A 16,698-nucleotide genomic window follows, 5' to 3' on the forward strand; every position below is an offset into this window, starting at 1 on the left:
GTATATGTGCCACATTTTCTTTACCCGGTCTATCATTGATGGGCATTGGGGTTCTTTCCAAGTCTTTGCTATTGTAAATAATGTTGCAATAAACATATGTGTGCATGTGTCTTTACAGTAGAATGATTTATAATCCTTTGGGTATATGCCCAGTAATGGGACTGCTGGGCCAAATGATATTTCTGGTTCTAGATCCTTGAGGAATTGCCACACTATCTTCCACAATGGTTGAACTAATTTACACTCCCACTAACAGTGTAAAAGAAAAAACAACCCCATCAAAAAGTGGATGAAGGATATGAACAGACACTTCTCAAAAGAAGACATTTATGCAGCCAACAAACCTATGAAAAGAAAAAAGCTCATTATCACTGGTCATTAGAGAAATGCAAATCAAAACCACAATGAGATACCATCTCACTCCAGTTAGAATGGTGACCACTATTTCTATTTCTTCAAGTGATCTTTATCTGCGAGAATTTCTGTTGTGAGTGAAGCACCCGCGGTGGGGCAGGCTGTGGAGGGGGAGGCAGCGGGGCGCACCGAGAAGCCCTGGGGGTGAGAGCTGGGGCTGGGTCCGGGGCTGGGTGAGATGCTAACTGGGCTTAGAAATGACAGATACAGATTCTGGGAGAGCAGAGCCTCCCTTTACTGCTCAGAAATTTTTTGTGAAGCTAATGAGCTCTGAGTAGCCCCTGAGCTACTAACTTACCATACTTGGAGTGGCTGAATGAGAGCTGAAATCTCAGCTGATCGTCTCCAGTCAAATCCCTGGCCCAGGCTGCCTCTTTTTGGCCATTCAGGACAACAAGGTTCCAGCCACCTTAGCTTGTCCTATACAGGTCTCAACTGGTAGCCGATCCTTAGAGCCCGTTTGGTTCCTTAAATAAGCACCTACCTGCCGATGGAACCTGCGACGACTCAGCCACACAGAAACACTTACCTGTAGGGCTTCACTGAGGGTCTGGTCGCTTCCTCCTAAGGACTGTAAGCGCTTGGGGTTATATTTGTCAGATGGATTAATGAACTGAACACCTTTATAGAGGAAGCCTTGAAGAGATGTCGTTAGAGCCTCAAGTCCTTGTTGCTACCGACAAACTCCTGTGAAAGTGTGTCTTTGGCATCCCTGCCTTGCTCCATTTTCAAAGCCCCTGCTGCACACACAGATGCCTCCCAAGCTCTGAGACGTGTTGGTGACTGCACAAAACTCGTATTAGAAGTGATAGCCATCAGTGTGCTTATGGGAAAGATGCGACGTAAAGATGATGAGAGAGAAGAGAGTTCCGAATGCAAATGTTTCTACACTTTCATATTTGTGTGTTCCACGGGCTTCCCTCTCCCATGCCTTTCTGCTATGTGTGCTGCCATTTTCTCTGAATGAAGGGAAAAGAAATATTGGCAGCCCTCAGCTAAAATTCCCAGTGATGCACATGCTGTCATGCAGTCAGGGTGAGCTGTGTATCAGGGCACGAACCCTGAGTCACGACTTGACCTCTGAACTTCCTTTCCGAAGCACCATCTTCAGGTGGTGCTTAAAAGGGAGTAAAAGCAAAACTTAAGAGCACGACCTAGTGCATCTGCCCAGACAGCCCCTCAGCGGGGGCTGGGAGAGCCCCCGTGCCTGTGTTAAAGCCACACATCCCAAGACAGACTCTATAGCATGTCCCCAGACACCCACAGGCGCACTCAGTATGTCCGTGTGTGTGTGTGTGTGTGTGTAAGTGTGGGCAACATTTTCAAAGTAAACTTGCATTCATAAAGTCAAGTTTTGCAAGTGGTTTTTAAACAGGTTGAACTGTGAGAACATTAAACTGAGTGGACAAGGAGCTTAGTTACGATGGGTCCATAGCCAGGTGCAGTGGCCACACCTATAGTCCCAGGACTCTGAAAGGCCGAAGCGGGTGGGTCACTTGAGGTTGGGAGTTCCAGGACAGCCTGGCCAACATGGTGAAACCCCGTCTCTACTAAAAATACAAAAATTACAAAAATTAGCCCAGCATGTTGGCGCATGCCTGTGATCCCAGCTACTTGGGAAGCTAAGGTGGGAGAATCACTTGAACCTGGGAGGCAGAGGTTGCAGTGATCAGAGATTTTGCCACTGCACTCCCACCTGGGCAACACAGCGAGACTGCATCAAAAAGAAAAGAAAAGAAAAGAAAGAAGAGAAGAGAAGAGAAAAGAGTGGCTCCCATGGCCAAGATGCCCAGTGACAGGGAAGCCAGTCAAACACAGTAAGTGTGTTGAGACACTAGGGAATAGCCTATGACTGTTAAATGAAAAAAAAGTCGATTTTCTTTTTTTAATGTATGAAGTATTCATTTTACATCATGTTAAACCCCAAAGTGGGCTATTTGTAACCATTTCAAAATGTAAATATGTCCATTAGCAAAGGACAGAACTTTTCTAGTTCCATGAAATTCACCAAAGCCCAATTTGGTTTTTTTTGTTTTTGTTTTTTTTGAGACGAAGTCTCACTTTGTCACCCAGGCCGGAGTGAAGTGGCCTGATCTCGGCTTACGGCAACCTCCGCCTCCCAGGTTCAAGCGATTCTCCTGCCTCAGCCTCCCAAGTAGCTGGGATCACAGGCATGTGCCACCTCACCTCACTAATTTTTGTATTTTTAGCAGAGACGAGGTTTCACCATGTTGACCAGGCTGGTCTTGAACTCCTGACCTCAGGTGATCCGCCCACCTCGGCCTCCCAAAGTGCTGGGATTACAGGCTTGAGCCACCGTGCTCCCCCACAAAGCCCTAATTTTAAGAAACAGGTACAGTGGCCTACAGTGCTCCTCACTAAGGCCCTGGCTTGAGGGCGAGCCTGTCATGTGACTGAGCCTGACTAGGAAGTGCAGGCCCAGGTGGCAAGGAGCCGCGGGCTCCAGGGACAAGGAGGGCTGGCAGCCAGGCTTGAAGTGGCCGCAGCTTCTAATTCTTTCTGAAGCTGCCTCTTCCTGAGGGTGACTCCCTCTTCCTTCAGCCAGCGGTGACTCTGAGAAGTCAGGGAAAGCCTGGCACAGGAAGGGGAGTTTCATTTTTAATATGGAAATTGCTCAGGAAGAATCATACCATCCGGATTTCCCCGGCGGCTGGATATTAATAAACGGTCACTTTCCTTGCTGAAATTCTCTGGTTTCCTTTTATCCATGTGAGGCTTCTGGAAAGTCTTCTGGGTGGTTCTTCTGTTGCTTTTCTGCCGCTGCCCCCAAAAATGAAAGCATGAGAAAGTGATGTCTTCTGGCCACCTGGAGGACCCTGCGGTGACATCAGGGCCCGGTCCCTGCTGTCATGCCCCAGGTGACGCGCCCGGGCTGACAGCAGGGCTGGCTGCTAACGTCACTGTCCTGGCTTCTAACGCTGGTAGTAACCAACAGAGTTTAGTTTTGCTTTGACAACTCCTCCTACAGCCAAAACTATTGTTACGGCCCACATGTCATTCCTATTTACCCTAAATAAGGAAAAACAAAGGCTATTCTGGGCTCCGGGCACTGCTTGCGGCAGGGGTTATTTGCAGCGTTACCATGGCAGGCTGCCCTTTCCACCGCGCCGGCCGGCCACCCCGTGATTTTCTCTGAAAACTGCGACAGACTCGCAGCCTGCCCTGAATTTTCTTCACACAGCCTGGGGGCATCCGAATGCACGGAGATGTTTTACACTCAGATGAAACAAACTGTTTAGACCTCGGGGAAAAGAGACTGTGCTCGAACAGAATGAAGCAGGAGAAAGCGCCCCCTGAGACCTGTGTCTGCTTTTATGTTCGAATTGCCTGGGATTCTTTTCTCTAATTTCTGATCCTTATAAACTAAAACTGCCTAGGAACACTGAACGTCCTGACTTTGAAGGAGCCTCTGTGGCGTTTCTGTGCTACGATACATGGGGAATCATGATGTGAGGCAGAGGGAGAGGGAAGGAATGGGAGAGTCGAGAGGGAAGAGAGAACTGGAGGGAGAGGAGCACGCAGTGTTTCCTGCTGTGGTTAGGACCTCACCCCTTGCCAGTACAGAGCTCGGCGGCAAGAGCCGCTGGGAGCTGCTCCCATCAGTTAGAGGATGTGGAGAGGGAGCCCCAGGAGAGGACAGCCCACAGCCTGGCTCGCAGCCTGAGGGACACTGTGGGTGCTCCCAGCCGGGCGAGCACGCTCTGGGAGCGGATCTGCAGGGGAGAAGCACGCGAGCCTAACGTGAGTGTCCCGCCTGTCGCGTGTCCTGCCTTGGTAAGCGCTCTCTCCGGTCCTTCTGCTCTGAAAGCTTCCAGCAGAGATCACGGGAAGGAGTATTGTGTGAGACTTGCAGATTTCCTCCTTTCTGTCTGGACTGGTTTGACATTTGCCTGTTGAAAAGATTATCGAACACAGCGAGACAAGATGAGCCGTCTAGCTGCGTTCTGCTTGCCTGTGTGTGTGACACGTCCAGGTGTCAGGCCAAACCCGGGACGTGCAGACTGCTCACTGATAGACGTTGCTGTAAACAGCACTGCCCTAGGTGTACAGCTGGTCTCAGGATCGGAGACCCTGGACTTACTCTGTGCTCGGTGACACGGCCGGCTTCCTGCCGCAGAGCTTCTGGTTTCTGTTGATGGCAGTTGATAATTGGTAGCCACAGTCTGCGGTCGGAGCCACAGCATTTGAGTCTAGCACCTGGGGTGGGCCCTGCTGATACAGTAGAGAGAGAGTGAACGAGGCAGACAGAAGCACACCCCCCTTCACACTCATACACTCTCCCACACCCCACGCCAGCTATAACTGCAGCTCTGAGCTGCCTGGAGAGGAGACTGCCGGAAGCCGAAGGGATGCTTTGAACGTGGGGGGCTGCGTCACAGTTGAACTCCCACTTGCAGAGGACCTGATTATGTCCAGTGACCACCTGAACAACAGCACACTGAAGGAGGCTCAGTTCAAAGACCTGTTCTTAAAAAAAGGTACATTTCCCAAGAACTGCCGTGGGTGATGCATGCTGTTTCGGGTTTGCTGTGGTTCTTCCTGGAGTTTGGTCTGAGGACAGAGTTGAGAAGAGGAGAAGCTCTTTCTCAGGAAGTTTGTTTCTGCCTAACAGGGGTCTGTCAACTCAGAACATTTCAGGGTGGGACTCCCTTTAGGAAGCTGCGTGTCAGGCTTTCTCATCTTCTTTCCAGCCTGGAATTCGTTTGTTCCTGGTGGAGGTGTTACGCATGAGTACACAGTTTGTTGCTTTGGAGTTTTGTTTTTTTCAAATGTCTGTCGATGAGGCTGAGACCTCCCCTGGAAATTCTGCTACTTGTTGATAGGTCCTTTCTCTTGACCTTCAGGAGTTGAAAACTGCATTTTAAAGAAAAGGTATTTATCAGGATGTGGCTGGTTCATTGAACACTTTCTTAGGTCATCCACCTAGTGACAGCAGCTATTAGGAAGGAGAACTGTGACTCTGAGAGAGAGAGAGAGAGAGAGAGCCAAAGAAAGTGAGAGACAGACAGACTGGCTGTGGGATGAGAGCCTCCGAAGCCAGCTCTCTCCCCTGTGGAAATGAAGGTTCCATTCCATGTGCAGCTGTGTTTTTTTTTCTGATGCACTTTCCTAAATTAATAATGTGGAGGTGGAGGTGAGGGTGGATTTTAAATGAATCCTATAGGGGGAATTATGGCTTATGTATGTATTTTTTTCCATTTATAGCATGGCAGAGGGATAGACTTTTAAAAGGTTTATAATTGCTCTTACTCCTCTGCTGATTTTTTAGAAAATCCTGTCAGTCATCTTTGATCGGAACATATTTAGGTAAATTTCTTTCTGAAGAGATCGTGAAACTCTAGGTTCTAAAATGCGTGGTGAGAAGTAATTGTAGTGGATGAATGCTTGGGCTTTCATAAAGCGAGGAGATGCCGCTGCAGCCGGACGGGCTCATGGAGTCTGCATTCGAGTGATTCCCTAGTCCGTCCGGTCATTGCTGGCAGCTGCCCGCCTGCCCGTGCCGTCCAGGGCACCTGGCCTTGGGCCGGTATCAGGTATCCGTGCCTGGGCCACACCCGTCCTCCACGTTCATCTCTCCACCTGCAGATCATAGGGACCGTTTCCTCATTTTATTATCATGCAAATGTTGTACATAAATACATGACTACAAACAGGCCACTCAGAGCAACCAGGAGGCTCTTTTCTCAGTGACAGATCACACCCTCTTAGACTAGTAAAATTTTTAAAATAATTGTTGCAAAATATGAAAACCTTTAGCAAAACTCCAGCAGCACTGAAGGCGTCGGGAAGTGTTTGGGAGAACACGTGTCTGTGCCGGATGCTGTTGAAGCAGGTCAGGCTGTTGGGGTCCCTTCCTTCTTAGGGCTTCTCCACCAGCTTCTCAATGGGGAATGCCAACTTCGCGCCAGGCACACACTACCTCCTGAGACACTGTGGACGAACAAGGCATTGACCCAGGGCTCACTCTATAGAGGAAGAAGACCAGAGAATGGATACCACCAAGACAGTCATAAGTGCTGCCACAGGGTTCCGAGCTGCACGGAAGTCCCCAGAGGTACTGAACCCATCATCGGGGCTTAGGAAAGAGCTTTTAAAGGAAGGTAAAGCCAGCAAGTGACACCAAAACCTGGGTCTTTCTGTCGCGTGGCTTTTTTCCCTTCCGTTCCACTTGTTGTACTATATGGTAGAGTAGCCAACCCACCTCCAAGGAAAATAAAATTCAAAACATATCATGTAATCAGTATGATGATAGCTCTTATTGTTTTGCTTCTGTACTTCAAGCTGTGAAGTCATTCTTGTAACACAGGCTGAATTTTCCCCCTCAACCATGGTGTTTAATGAGTGTGAATCTTCATTCAACCATTAAAATCTCCAAGAGTATTTTTGTACTAACAGTTCACAAACTTGAGGCAATTATAGTCTAAGTAGATTCCAACTCCTGCCCCCACCCGTCTTCCTGCCACCACCGCCGCCCAGTCTCTGGAGGATCTTGGAAAGAATTTACCAGCCTTTAGGAACATTCAGCACTTTGAAAGTGTCACAGAGCCATAAATAAAGAGTAAGACACCCCTAGGGCTGTCATCTCACCACCACACCCGTCTCTGCTGAGGACAGAGACAGGAAGGAAATGCGACAAGTTCACTGTGCAGAAGCCAGGCAGGCCTAGCCACATGTGGGAGGGCCGGTGTGTGTGTGTCCCAGCGGCGGGGCAGGAGGGTGTGCAGGACCAGTGTGTGTATGTCCCAGCGGCGGGGCAGGAGGGTGTGCAGGACCAGTGTGTGTGTGTCCCAGCGGCGGGGCAGGAGGGTGTGCAGGACCGGTGTGTGTATGTCCCAGCGGTGGGGCAGGAGGGTGTGCAGGGGAAGCGGCTGCCTGGAGGTGAGGCTCTGCGGCAAGCCAGCCCTGGGCTTGGTGCTCCGGGAGAGGCCAGCACGTAGGGGTGCTGCAGTTGGTAGGGTAGGAAGTGACCACGCAGGGTGGGGCGAGGGCTTCGTGGCCAAGGGGTGGCCGTTTCTGCGACATCGCAATGTTCTGCATGAAACGTTTTCTGGATTCTTGCCAAGGAGCTTACTTGGCCTGGGGAAAGAGAAGAACGCATGCGGGGTCCAGACCGTGCCCCTGACCCATGATAGGGTCTTTGAGGGCATACGTTACACATCTGGAGCTTAAAAATAATTAAACTGTAGAAATAGGACTTCGGTGAAGGATAATATATTGGTGGAGAAAAGACCAAATGGAAGATGGTGTTAACCATCCCACAAATAGAAATGAGTGTTATATGAGGAGCCTAAGGTGGGACAGCCGCACTTCCCCAGAGCTCTTTAAAAATAGCGCAGACACTCATGCCTCTAGTATGATTCAGTTCAGCTCCTCCTCGAACCAGGGGAGAGACCGACAGACTTCACACCGCTGCTTCTGTTCCCGTAATTCTCCAGTGTGCAGCTTGGGATTTCCTGGAGAGGTTTTCATAAAAATAGAGAGATGCCATCATCACTGTCGTCACTGTCACTGCTGTACGATCATAAAAGAAGGTGTTGGGATGCCTTCCTGTAAGTTTTAGGCTAGATGTATTAAAAAGTATCCGGTATTTCCATTGCAGTGACTCATCTGTCACAGCGTCATGAACTACAGCGCCGTAGAAGGGGGATGTGAACATTTGACTTTGGCCTCAACTTCTTTCCTTGCGCGCCCTGCTTTCTGGCCCTCTTCTGTGGACATCCGTTGCTATTGAACAAGGAAACTCCACCCGTCGTCTGTGCCAGAATCCGTGTTAGGTGCATAGCATCTTGGAAGCCCCAAAGCATCCAATTTATTTTCTAAGAATGCTACTATTCCTGCGGGTTTTATTTTTCCAAACTTTCTGTTTTAGCAGTTCTTCCAGAATTCATTCCCTTCTTAGCCTCCCCTTTCCAGCCGACTCCTTCCCCGCCCCTAAAAACAAAACCCAAACCCCAGGCATCTTTCCTTTCTGTGGATGCTGGGCTCCACGCACCACAGCCACCCCCTGCCCTGCCACGTGAAAACAGGCTGTGGGTGTTTAGTGGAATTCTCCTGTTTAAAATGACTGAGGGTGTGGGAGGACAGGTGTGGGGGGGTTGCCACACACCCCTTGTGAGCTTGAAGAGGGTCATGGAGGGAGAGGGCATCTCAGTGCAGGGCTCAGAGTCTGGGAATCCTCACACACATTTCCAAGAACCTGTTGACTGCAGTTTTCACTTTGAGGATCTCCTGGCCCCTGCCTGTGGAGGCTTTGTGGCCGCGAAGAGAGTATGATGCTCATCTTTTCGGTAGCTAGTGTTCTGGCTCCCGTGACTTAAAGGCGAGAAGGGGGTCTGTTTCCACTTATGGGTTTTGCCCAGAGTTCCCAGAGCAAGGCTCTGCTGCACGTGCGGGCCCTGCACTAGGCCCTGACGCCCTCAGGGGAGGCTTACGGGCCCCCCTCGCCTGCAGCCAGGGACCAGGCTGCTGCAGTGAGATGACCAGGCTGTGAGGTTGGTGGGCTCTGGGACCCAGGTGTCCCTGGGTCTTTGGTGCCTGCAGGAAGAGCTGCCTCTTGTGCCCAGGACTGAGTGCCCTCGTGGCTCAGGCCCTCATCAGGCTGCCGCCACCCCAGGGCACCCCTCGGGGGCACTTGATTTTGTTCGCAGGCTCCTGGGCACAGCGTTCCTGCTCCCACAGCCTCTGAGTTTGCCCACGACCTTGACCTGCCCCAGGCACCATGCCACTAGGGTGCCCACGAACCCCCAGGCCACCGCTCATCCATGTGCTGTAGACGTAGCTGCCACGGCTGGGCATGACTCATATTTGAATCAGCCTCAGGGCAACAGCATGGCGCAGATGTCCCAGCAGGGCAGGGCAGTGCCCATGTGTGTGGCAGGTCTATAAGAAGGCAGTCCCCTTGAAAAGAAAGATGGTGAGGGCTTTACTTTTTTTTTTTTTTTTTTTAAAGATACAGGGTCTCGCTCTATTGCCCAGGCTGATCTTGAACTCCTGGCCTTTAAACAATTTCCCCGCCTTGGTCTCCCAAAGTGCTGAGATTCCAGGCACACCTGGCCTGGAGTTTACTTTTACGGAGAGTGATTCCATGCACTGTTTCATACAACTGAGATCTTTCTCATCCTTGCCTGAATTTTTAAATCAGACATTAGCTCAGATAATGCACACCTTTCAGTCAGTATCACATGTTCCATGTGCTGTGTCAGACCAAAAGAGGAATAAAATCCAGAGCAAGTAAAGATCCAACATAAAATACAAACTCCAAAAATCTTAGGAAAAAAATATGTTTAGAATATTAAAGAGGACCTTCCCAATCAAACAGGAAGTTTAGAAGCCATAAAGGAAAAAGAGAGTATTTGATGGCATAAAAATTTATAGCACCTATAGAGAAACTCATGGTGAAGTTTAAAGAAATGGCTGGGGAAATAGTTGCAACACGTAACAGACAAAGATGTGTAACCATAATATGTAAAGATTTCACATAAATACATAAGAAATAAATGAGAAAACTATAAATACACTAATATGATTATGAAAAAGAGAAACACACATTGCCATAACCATAGGGAAAGATCTGAAATTACCAGTAATTGGAGAAATACAAATTAAAATGAGATAGATATTTTTGCCCATCAGATTGTCACCGATTAAAAGGGTGAGTCTCCAGGGTGAATGAGGGCATGCGGAACATGCCTTCTTACTGGGATAGCCTAAACTAATGCAGCCTTTACAAAAGGCAGGTTCTCAGTAGCCATGAGGATTAAAAGTGATTATGCCCTGGGCCCAGAAATGTCACTTTTGGGAGTCTTTAAGTATGCTGACAAACGTGTGCCAACCACACACTTGCACATATACACATGCAATTTTGTGGTTATAAGAGAAAAAAGAAAAAAGCAAGCCACCGGAACAGCCATCAGCTGGAGAAGGCAAATTCCAGTATGTTTGTAACAGACAGCTGCCACAGAGCGCGGCCGGTGCACGTGTGTTCTTGTTTAAAGAGGTCTGCGATGTATTAAGTGAAAAGACGCAAACAAGATATTTGCACATCGATTCCAATAACTGAAAAGAGGAAAGCCTTCATTTCGTAGCAAACACACACACATGATGCAACGGAGGCCTGGGCTTTCCCCAGGGACAGAGTAAGGCTTGGTGGAGTCAGGGGCGCTGTGGGTTGGGAAGGGAGACTTTACACTGCATTGTTTCCTTCTGTGTGATTTAAATTTTCAAGAAGTTTTCATTATTTTTATAATAAAAATCCTTTTCAAATGAAACACAAATATGTAAAAAATGCCCGGAGACTTGTGAAAACATAATTTGATTTGCTTTGCTGCAAATGCGTATCTGCATAGCTTTCCCTAGTCAAGAACAGATGACCTGGAAAGGTGTCCTCCAAGAGAAGAGTTGACTTGTTGCATGAAGACTTTGTGCTGATCCGTCCCTGTCACCATGATTTTCCTCTATATCCATGTCCATAAAGCAGTGAAGTTCTCTTGAAAAGAAAACATTCCGAAATCCTAGGGCATGCTTTAATTTGTGAATACTCCGCTATTTAACCACAAAATAAAAATAAGAGTTGGTTAAAGAAGGCATTATTCGGGTCACAATAGAAATGTGACCTTGTTTCTTCTCATGGGCCATGGGAAGTATGACATGCTTGTTTACCTAGGAACAGTCTTCGACTTCGGGGTTCAGCCCTCACCACTGTGTTCACTGCGTTTGTGCTGAGCGGAATCCCTCTGCTTCCTTTCATGCTTGTCCCTGGGCGATCACCTTGGGCCGGTGGCTGACCCCCTGCACAGACCCTCAGGGCTGCTGGAGGCACACTCGGGCACTCTGCAGCCAGTGCAGGCCTTATCCTGTTGGTGGTGGCTGTCCTCACAGAGAGCACACCCATGCAGCTGGGCAGAGCCAACCGGGGCCACACATCCCAGCCCCGTCTCTCAGCCTGGGGGTGCTGAGTCGCTCATCAATTCACCTTGTACCAGTGAAGCCACTTAGCTGCCTCCCGTGTCAGGAGGGGCAAAGTAGGGGCTCCAGACTCAGCCTGGGAGACGTCACATGGTGTGTGGGGGTAGGGTCCTGAGAAACACAGGGTCAAGGCCAGAATGTCCAGACACAGGAGGGTTATGGGCAGGGGCAGAGTCGAAGACTGTTCCTAGGTAAACAAGCGTGTCATGCTTCCCATGGCCTGTGAGCAGAAATAAGGTCACATTTCTATTGGAACCCAATTGCAAAGGCCCAAGCACCTGCTCAAAGACTTGGCACAATTTCAGTCTTTTCCAGAAAGCCCCCAGCATGAAAATTGTTGATAAGCCCTGGGGAGACTTTGCGTGTGTGTTGGGGTGGCGGAGGGATGCATGTAGTGTGGCAGTTCCGATGGACACTTCCTCCCCATAGGAAGTGGACACTCAAACCCCAAGGCTAGGCTGGGCACCAGGCCCCTAGAGCCCCCACCGCTTAGCCGACAGGCCGCAGGGAACCCCAGAGCAACAGCACCCCCTTGGCTGGGGCAGGGCCAGCAGGCCTCACTGACTGCCAGCCTCAGGAGCTGCTCAGAGCATGGCCTCTGAGGCTCTGAGCATGGCTTTGTCCGCATCCACAGGGAAGGGTGATGTTCCCACCAGCCTGGCCTCTCCCTGCCTGCGGGGCAAGGGGCACTTGGCAAGTCCATCTGCTCTCTGTGCACAGCTCAGCCAGCAGCCTCCCACACACTCTGCTCTCCAGTCTCCAGGCGCCAGCCCCTCTCCGGTAGGCCCCAGGGCCCCACTGCCCTCCGCTCCCACCCTCAGTCCCTAGGGTGTGGGGGTCTCAGGGTGGAAGCGGAGGGCAGTACGGAAGGGTCGGACATGGGGCGATCCGGAGAACCCCTCGTCCAGTCTCGCCCTCGGTTCCCAGGGTGTGACCAGCAGATGCACACAGTCGTAGCTACTGGGGAAGCACCACCTGATCTCTGCCTGCATCGCCCCACGTCTGAGCGGATACGCTGACAGATATGCCTCCCCACCGGCCGGGGCCTGAGCCCTGCTGCAGCACATGTATGTGCATGCATGTGTGTGCGTGTATGCCGTGAGCCCAGGGCAGCACAGTGGATGGCGTTCTCTCCTCTTCCCTCCTGCCTTTTGTCCACCACACCACCCCCAGATTCCTGCACTGTTTTCCTCATAGCATCCCCGAGCCCCTTGCTCTGAATTTACATCACTGCACGGACAGTCACTTCCTTCCAGCGTGGGGGACGAGGAGTGAAGCAGGCAGCAGAGCCATGGGCTGGGAGAGCGGGGGCAGAAAGTGGCTCCAGGCCGCCCATGAGCCCTCCACCTGCCTCCTCTCCCAAAACAGGGATCTGGCTCACCTGCTTCCAGCTGCCCGCCCAGTGTGCTGTGACTGGAAGTCGCTCTGTGTTGCTGGACTCACATGCTGAAGTGTGTGTCAGTAGCATTTAGGGAATCTTTGGGGTGGTGGTGTCAGAAACCCAGAGCAGACCTGACCACTCCTGAAGCGCTGTGCCTGCAGGCCTAGAAGCAATGCAGATGTGTTTCCTAACTCACCTGCACAGCCACAGCCTTGGAGGGAAGGGGAGAAAGTGGATTTTTCCTTTTAAGTATGGCTCCCTAAGGGAATTGCCTTGAGAAACTCCACTCAACCATAAAGACGAGTTTAACTTTTCTAGAGCAGTGACATTGGAGAAATAACTTCAGTTTGGGGAGGCTTTCTCAGCCCCCTGTGGTGGGGGATGGCGCAGGCTCCTCGATCCCCACGGCAGGTTTGCACGGCCTCCCAACTCTGCCATGGTGTCTCCTTCGCTAAAGTGGGACAGTCGTTTCTGTGTCCTGCGGGCCTGAGGACCGGATGTGTGTGAGAGGCTGGGGCGGTGGCGGTGCCTGGAGAATGGGTTGGGGTTGCAGGGCCAGGCGGCTAACCACTGTCCTCTTCCGTGGCAGCGGAGCTGGAGTTCGCCCAAATCATCATCATCGTCGTGGTGGTCACGGTGATGGTGGTGGTCATCGTCTGCCTGCTGAACCACTACAAAGTCTCCACGCGGTCCTTCATCAACCGCCCAAGCCAGAGCCGGAGGCGGGAGGACGGGCTGCCGCAGGTGAGTACCCTGGCCACCCGGCTCCAGCGTCAGGCGGCGGCCAGAGACTCAGGAGCCCATGAGGGTTCAGAGGCTGGCCGTGTTTTCAGTTGACATGTAACAAATGGGGCGAAGCGCACCTTGTACGTGTTCCTCTTAGTGAGTCCCCACAAACTGAACACAGTAGTGTGACCAGCACCCAGTCAAACAGACAGGGCAGGCCCCCAGCAGCCTGCGTGGCCCCTCCCAGGCCTCCCCTGGATCTTTGCTGCCCGACGTGTGGCTGAGCGAGCGTATAAATCCTTGGCTTCGGTGGTGGGCGGCGAGGCCGAGTGCCCAGTGCTGAGCCCTGCGGTGTGCTGAGCACTGGAGAGGCTTCTTTACAGAGCGTCCCTTCTCCGGAGCAGCGCTGTGCAGCTCCGGCCCCTGCCCTGACGTACCGAGGCTGTCCAGGGTATGGGGTGCAGCCGTCCAGGTGGGTTTCCTGGAGTGGCCACTGGGCCTGGGACTCCGGGGACCCCTCTCAGGAGGGCAGGCTCACACTTCACCAGGATCATGGGCGCAGCCATCCATATGGGCAGAGCCGAGGTTTGTTGTCTGCTCTGCAGCTCCTGCAGGTAGTGGAGAGAGGGAATGGGTGGGTGCCCCCAAGTGCTACCTTCAGACCGTGGGGAGGGCTAGACGGGGCAGCCTCGGGGAGGAGACAGGATGCCAGGGGAAGGCGTGCACCTGACAGCGCTTTCGTCCTCTTGCCCCCTGCATCCTCTCTTGCCCCTTCTGGCCTCGCTCTGGGTGCCCAGTCCAGTCCATGAGCCCCTCTGGCCTGCTGTGTCACCTTCCTCGAGCCTCGACAGCATCCTGGGGTCCTTTGGTGTCCACAGAGCTGCACCATCCAGACGCACTGAACGCTTTGGCATCCCGATGCCTGTAGATTGTTGGACAGAGGAAGGACTGATTCTTCTGAAGTGCTAAACACACAGTGTATGGGATTTGCCTGTGTTTGGAGAGAGGACAGGGAGAAAATCTCATTCCAGCAGCAGTTTCAGAACCATAGAAGGCTTAGACATCGCTGCTTTGCCTTCATGTATTACGGGCTGTGAACGCCAGCCCTGGACTTGGTGGAAACAGGCACAGCCTCCCCCGGCCCTCTCTCCAGGAGCTCCAGAGCGTTCGGGGTCGCTGTGCACACAGGGAGCTTCTCTGTCCCCTGCCTGGGCGCTCCCCAGTCTTCCTCCCAGACTTGCCCCAGTGTTGGCTTCTCTCTCCCTAGCGTGGGTCAGGCAGCTCCTTGCTCTGTTCCTGGTGCAGACCCAGCCCCGCTGGCCGTCCCTGTTCATAGCACCTTGTGTCCTGAACACCAGCACGCTGGCCACACCCTTACCAACCAAGAGGCCCAGCAGAAAAGCAAAATGTGTCAGAAGAGTGTCTTCTGTGTCACGTGGCCGCAGGTTTGTGCGACGCCCTTTCCCGGGGAGCGCCGGCTGGCCCACCAGCAGAGCCTCCCTTCCCTGAAATCAGGAAGGTGATGAAGCAACGTTCAGAGGTCCCGTCAGGGCTGCGTGCTGCGTGGCAGGTGAAGACATGCGGTAGCCAGTGAACTGTGTCCGCAGAAGTCCACTTCCTTGTCTGGGCCCCATTTTGTTCATACGCACGTAGTGTTGCCCCTGAGAGCTCTGTTCTGGAGCTGAGCTGGGGCTTGCAGAGATTGCTGCCTGCAGCGTGGGTTTGAGGTCCTCAGCTGCGGTGCTGTTTCTCCTTTTCTTTTCTGAGTAACCTGGAACTGGGAGCTGTCCCTCCTCAAGGTGTGGCCGTTCATCCTGTGGCTTCTGCATAGCTTAGCAAAGGACTCTGTGAGATGTTTCATAAAACACAAGATGCGTTCCGGCGCGATGACCAGAGGCAGCTCGGCCCAGGCCCTCGCTCCACTTCCACATCTGGTCTGTTAGCCTAGCTGATGGTTCCCCAAAAGGGAGAAGACTGGCAGTTGATGAGGAAGAAACCTCCGTTCTCTCCAGACACAGACTCAGGCCTCCCGAATACTGTGGGTGTGGCCGTGCTGTCCATTTCCCTCTCTCTGCCCTGAGGGTCCCTAACCCAGGTCCTCTTCACCCAGGAATGCCCCCATGCAGCCAGGCTCCTCTGGGCTGCTGTGCCCCCTGGCAGGGCCTGGCAGTCCTCTGGGCCGCTGTGCGGGCCTGTGCTCCGGGGCGAGGCGGCTGCGAAGGATAAGTGTGTGGGGGCAGATGCTGCCGTGCTCATGGCTTCTTTCCTGTTACCAGAGCCCCTGCAAGCCCCTAAGCACCTCTTCCTTTCTCAGCACCGATGTCCCAGGCCTTTCTCCTGCAGCACCTGAGGCCCTGGGAGTCCAGGCCCTGGCGGCAGCTCAGCACCCTCCAGTCAGCGGCTGGGGCGGGTGCTGCTCGCGTCCTCTCTGTGGCACAGCCTCACTAGGAGCCTGTGCACGTGGGGGAGATTCCTGTGAGGGCCCGTTCATGGAGACCCACCTCAGGGCTCCATGAGCACATTAGAAAATGCTGTTCTATTTAAACCTGGTGCGAGAGGGGCTGGGCATCGAATTAACCAGCTTCTGGGTGATCAGGCTTCACACTCTGATTCAACTAAAGCTGCGTCTTTCTACTGGAAACCTGGAGAGTGGAGGTGGAAGCATAGCTTGGGGCAATAGGATGGGGTGGGTTTAGGTTTTGAGGAGGAGGACGAGTGGGCCAGCAGCTGTACTTGGTGGAGGAAGCTTCCAGCCCTCCTGTGAGCGGCCCCCTCTGCCTATACCGTGCGGCCCCTCGCCTCCCCTGCTTATACCGCGCGGCCCCTCGCCGCCTCTGCTCATACCGCGCGGCCCCTCGCCTCCTCTGTTTATACTGCGCGGCCCCTCACCTCCTCTGTTTATACCGCGCGGCCCCTCGCCTCCTCTACTTATACCATGAGGAAGGGCCAGACCAAAGTTAACCAGACAGCATCGCAGTGGCCCTGGCTTCCTTGCTTCTTGACGAGAGTCCCCTTCTGAGAAGTGGTCACTGCCCTGCTGCCTTCTGTGGCCCCTTCCTGAGCAAGTGCCCAGCTCAGCCAGTACCGGTCCTTGTACCATAGGGTGTGCTCCTGTGCAGGTGCAGGTCAGGAGCCACAGCCACCCTCCCCTCAGCTGGCACCCGCCTCCCCCGACCAGAGCCCTCGTCCCC

General features: G+C 52.6%; 1 protein-coding gene across 10 annotated transcripts in view; it reads left to right on the forward strand.

Annotated features, from left to right (window-relative positions):
* Positions 1-16,698, forward strand: part of LDLRAD4 (low density lipoprotein receptor class A domain containing 4) — a 435,431-nt gene that overhangs the window by 392,904 nt on the left and 25,829 nt on the right. For 9 of the 10 annotated variants that reach the window (XM_023228382.2, XM_023228380.2, XM_023228385.2 and 6 more), the window contains one exon: positions 13,371-13,525. In XM_023228382.2, coding sequence (XP_023084150.1) covers positions 13,371-13,525 — 155 coding nt within the window. Of the gene's footprint in view, positions 1-3,610; positions 4,914-13,370; positions 13,526-16,698 lie in introns of those variants that run through there. The other variant, XM_023228386.2, reaches the window with a different exon arrangement.

Source organism: Piliocolobus tephrosceles, chromosome 18, assembly GCF_002776525.5.
Source record: "Piliocolobus tephrosceles isolate RC106 chromosome 18, ASM277652v3, whole genome shotgun sequence".
In the NCBI taxonomy this organism is placed as follows: domain Eukaryota; kingdom Metazoa; phylum Chordata; class Mammalia; order Primates; family Cercopithecidae; genus Piliocolobus; species Piliocolobus tephrosceles.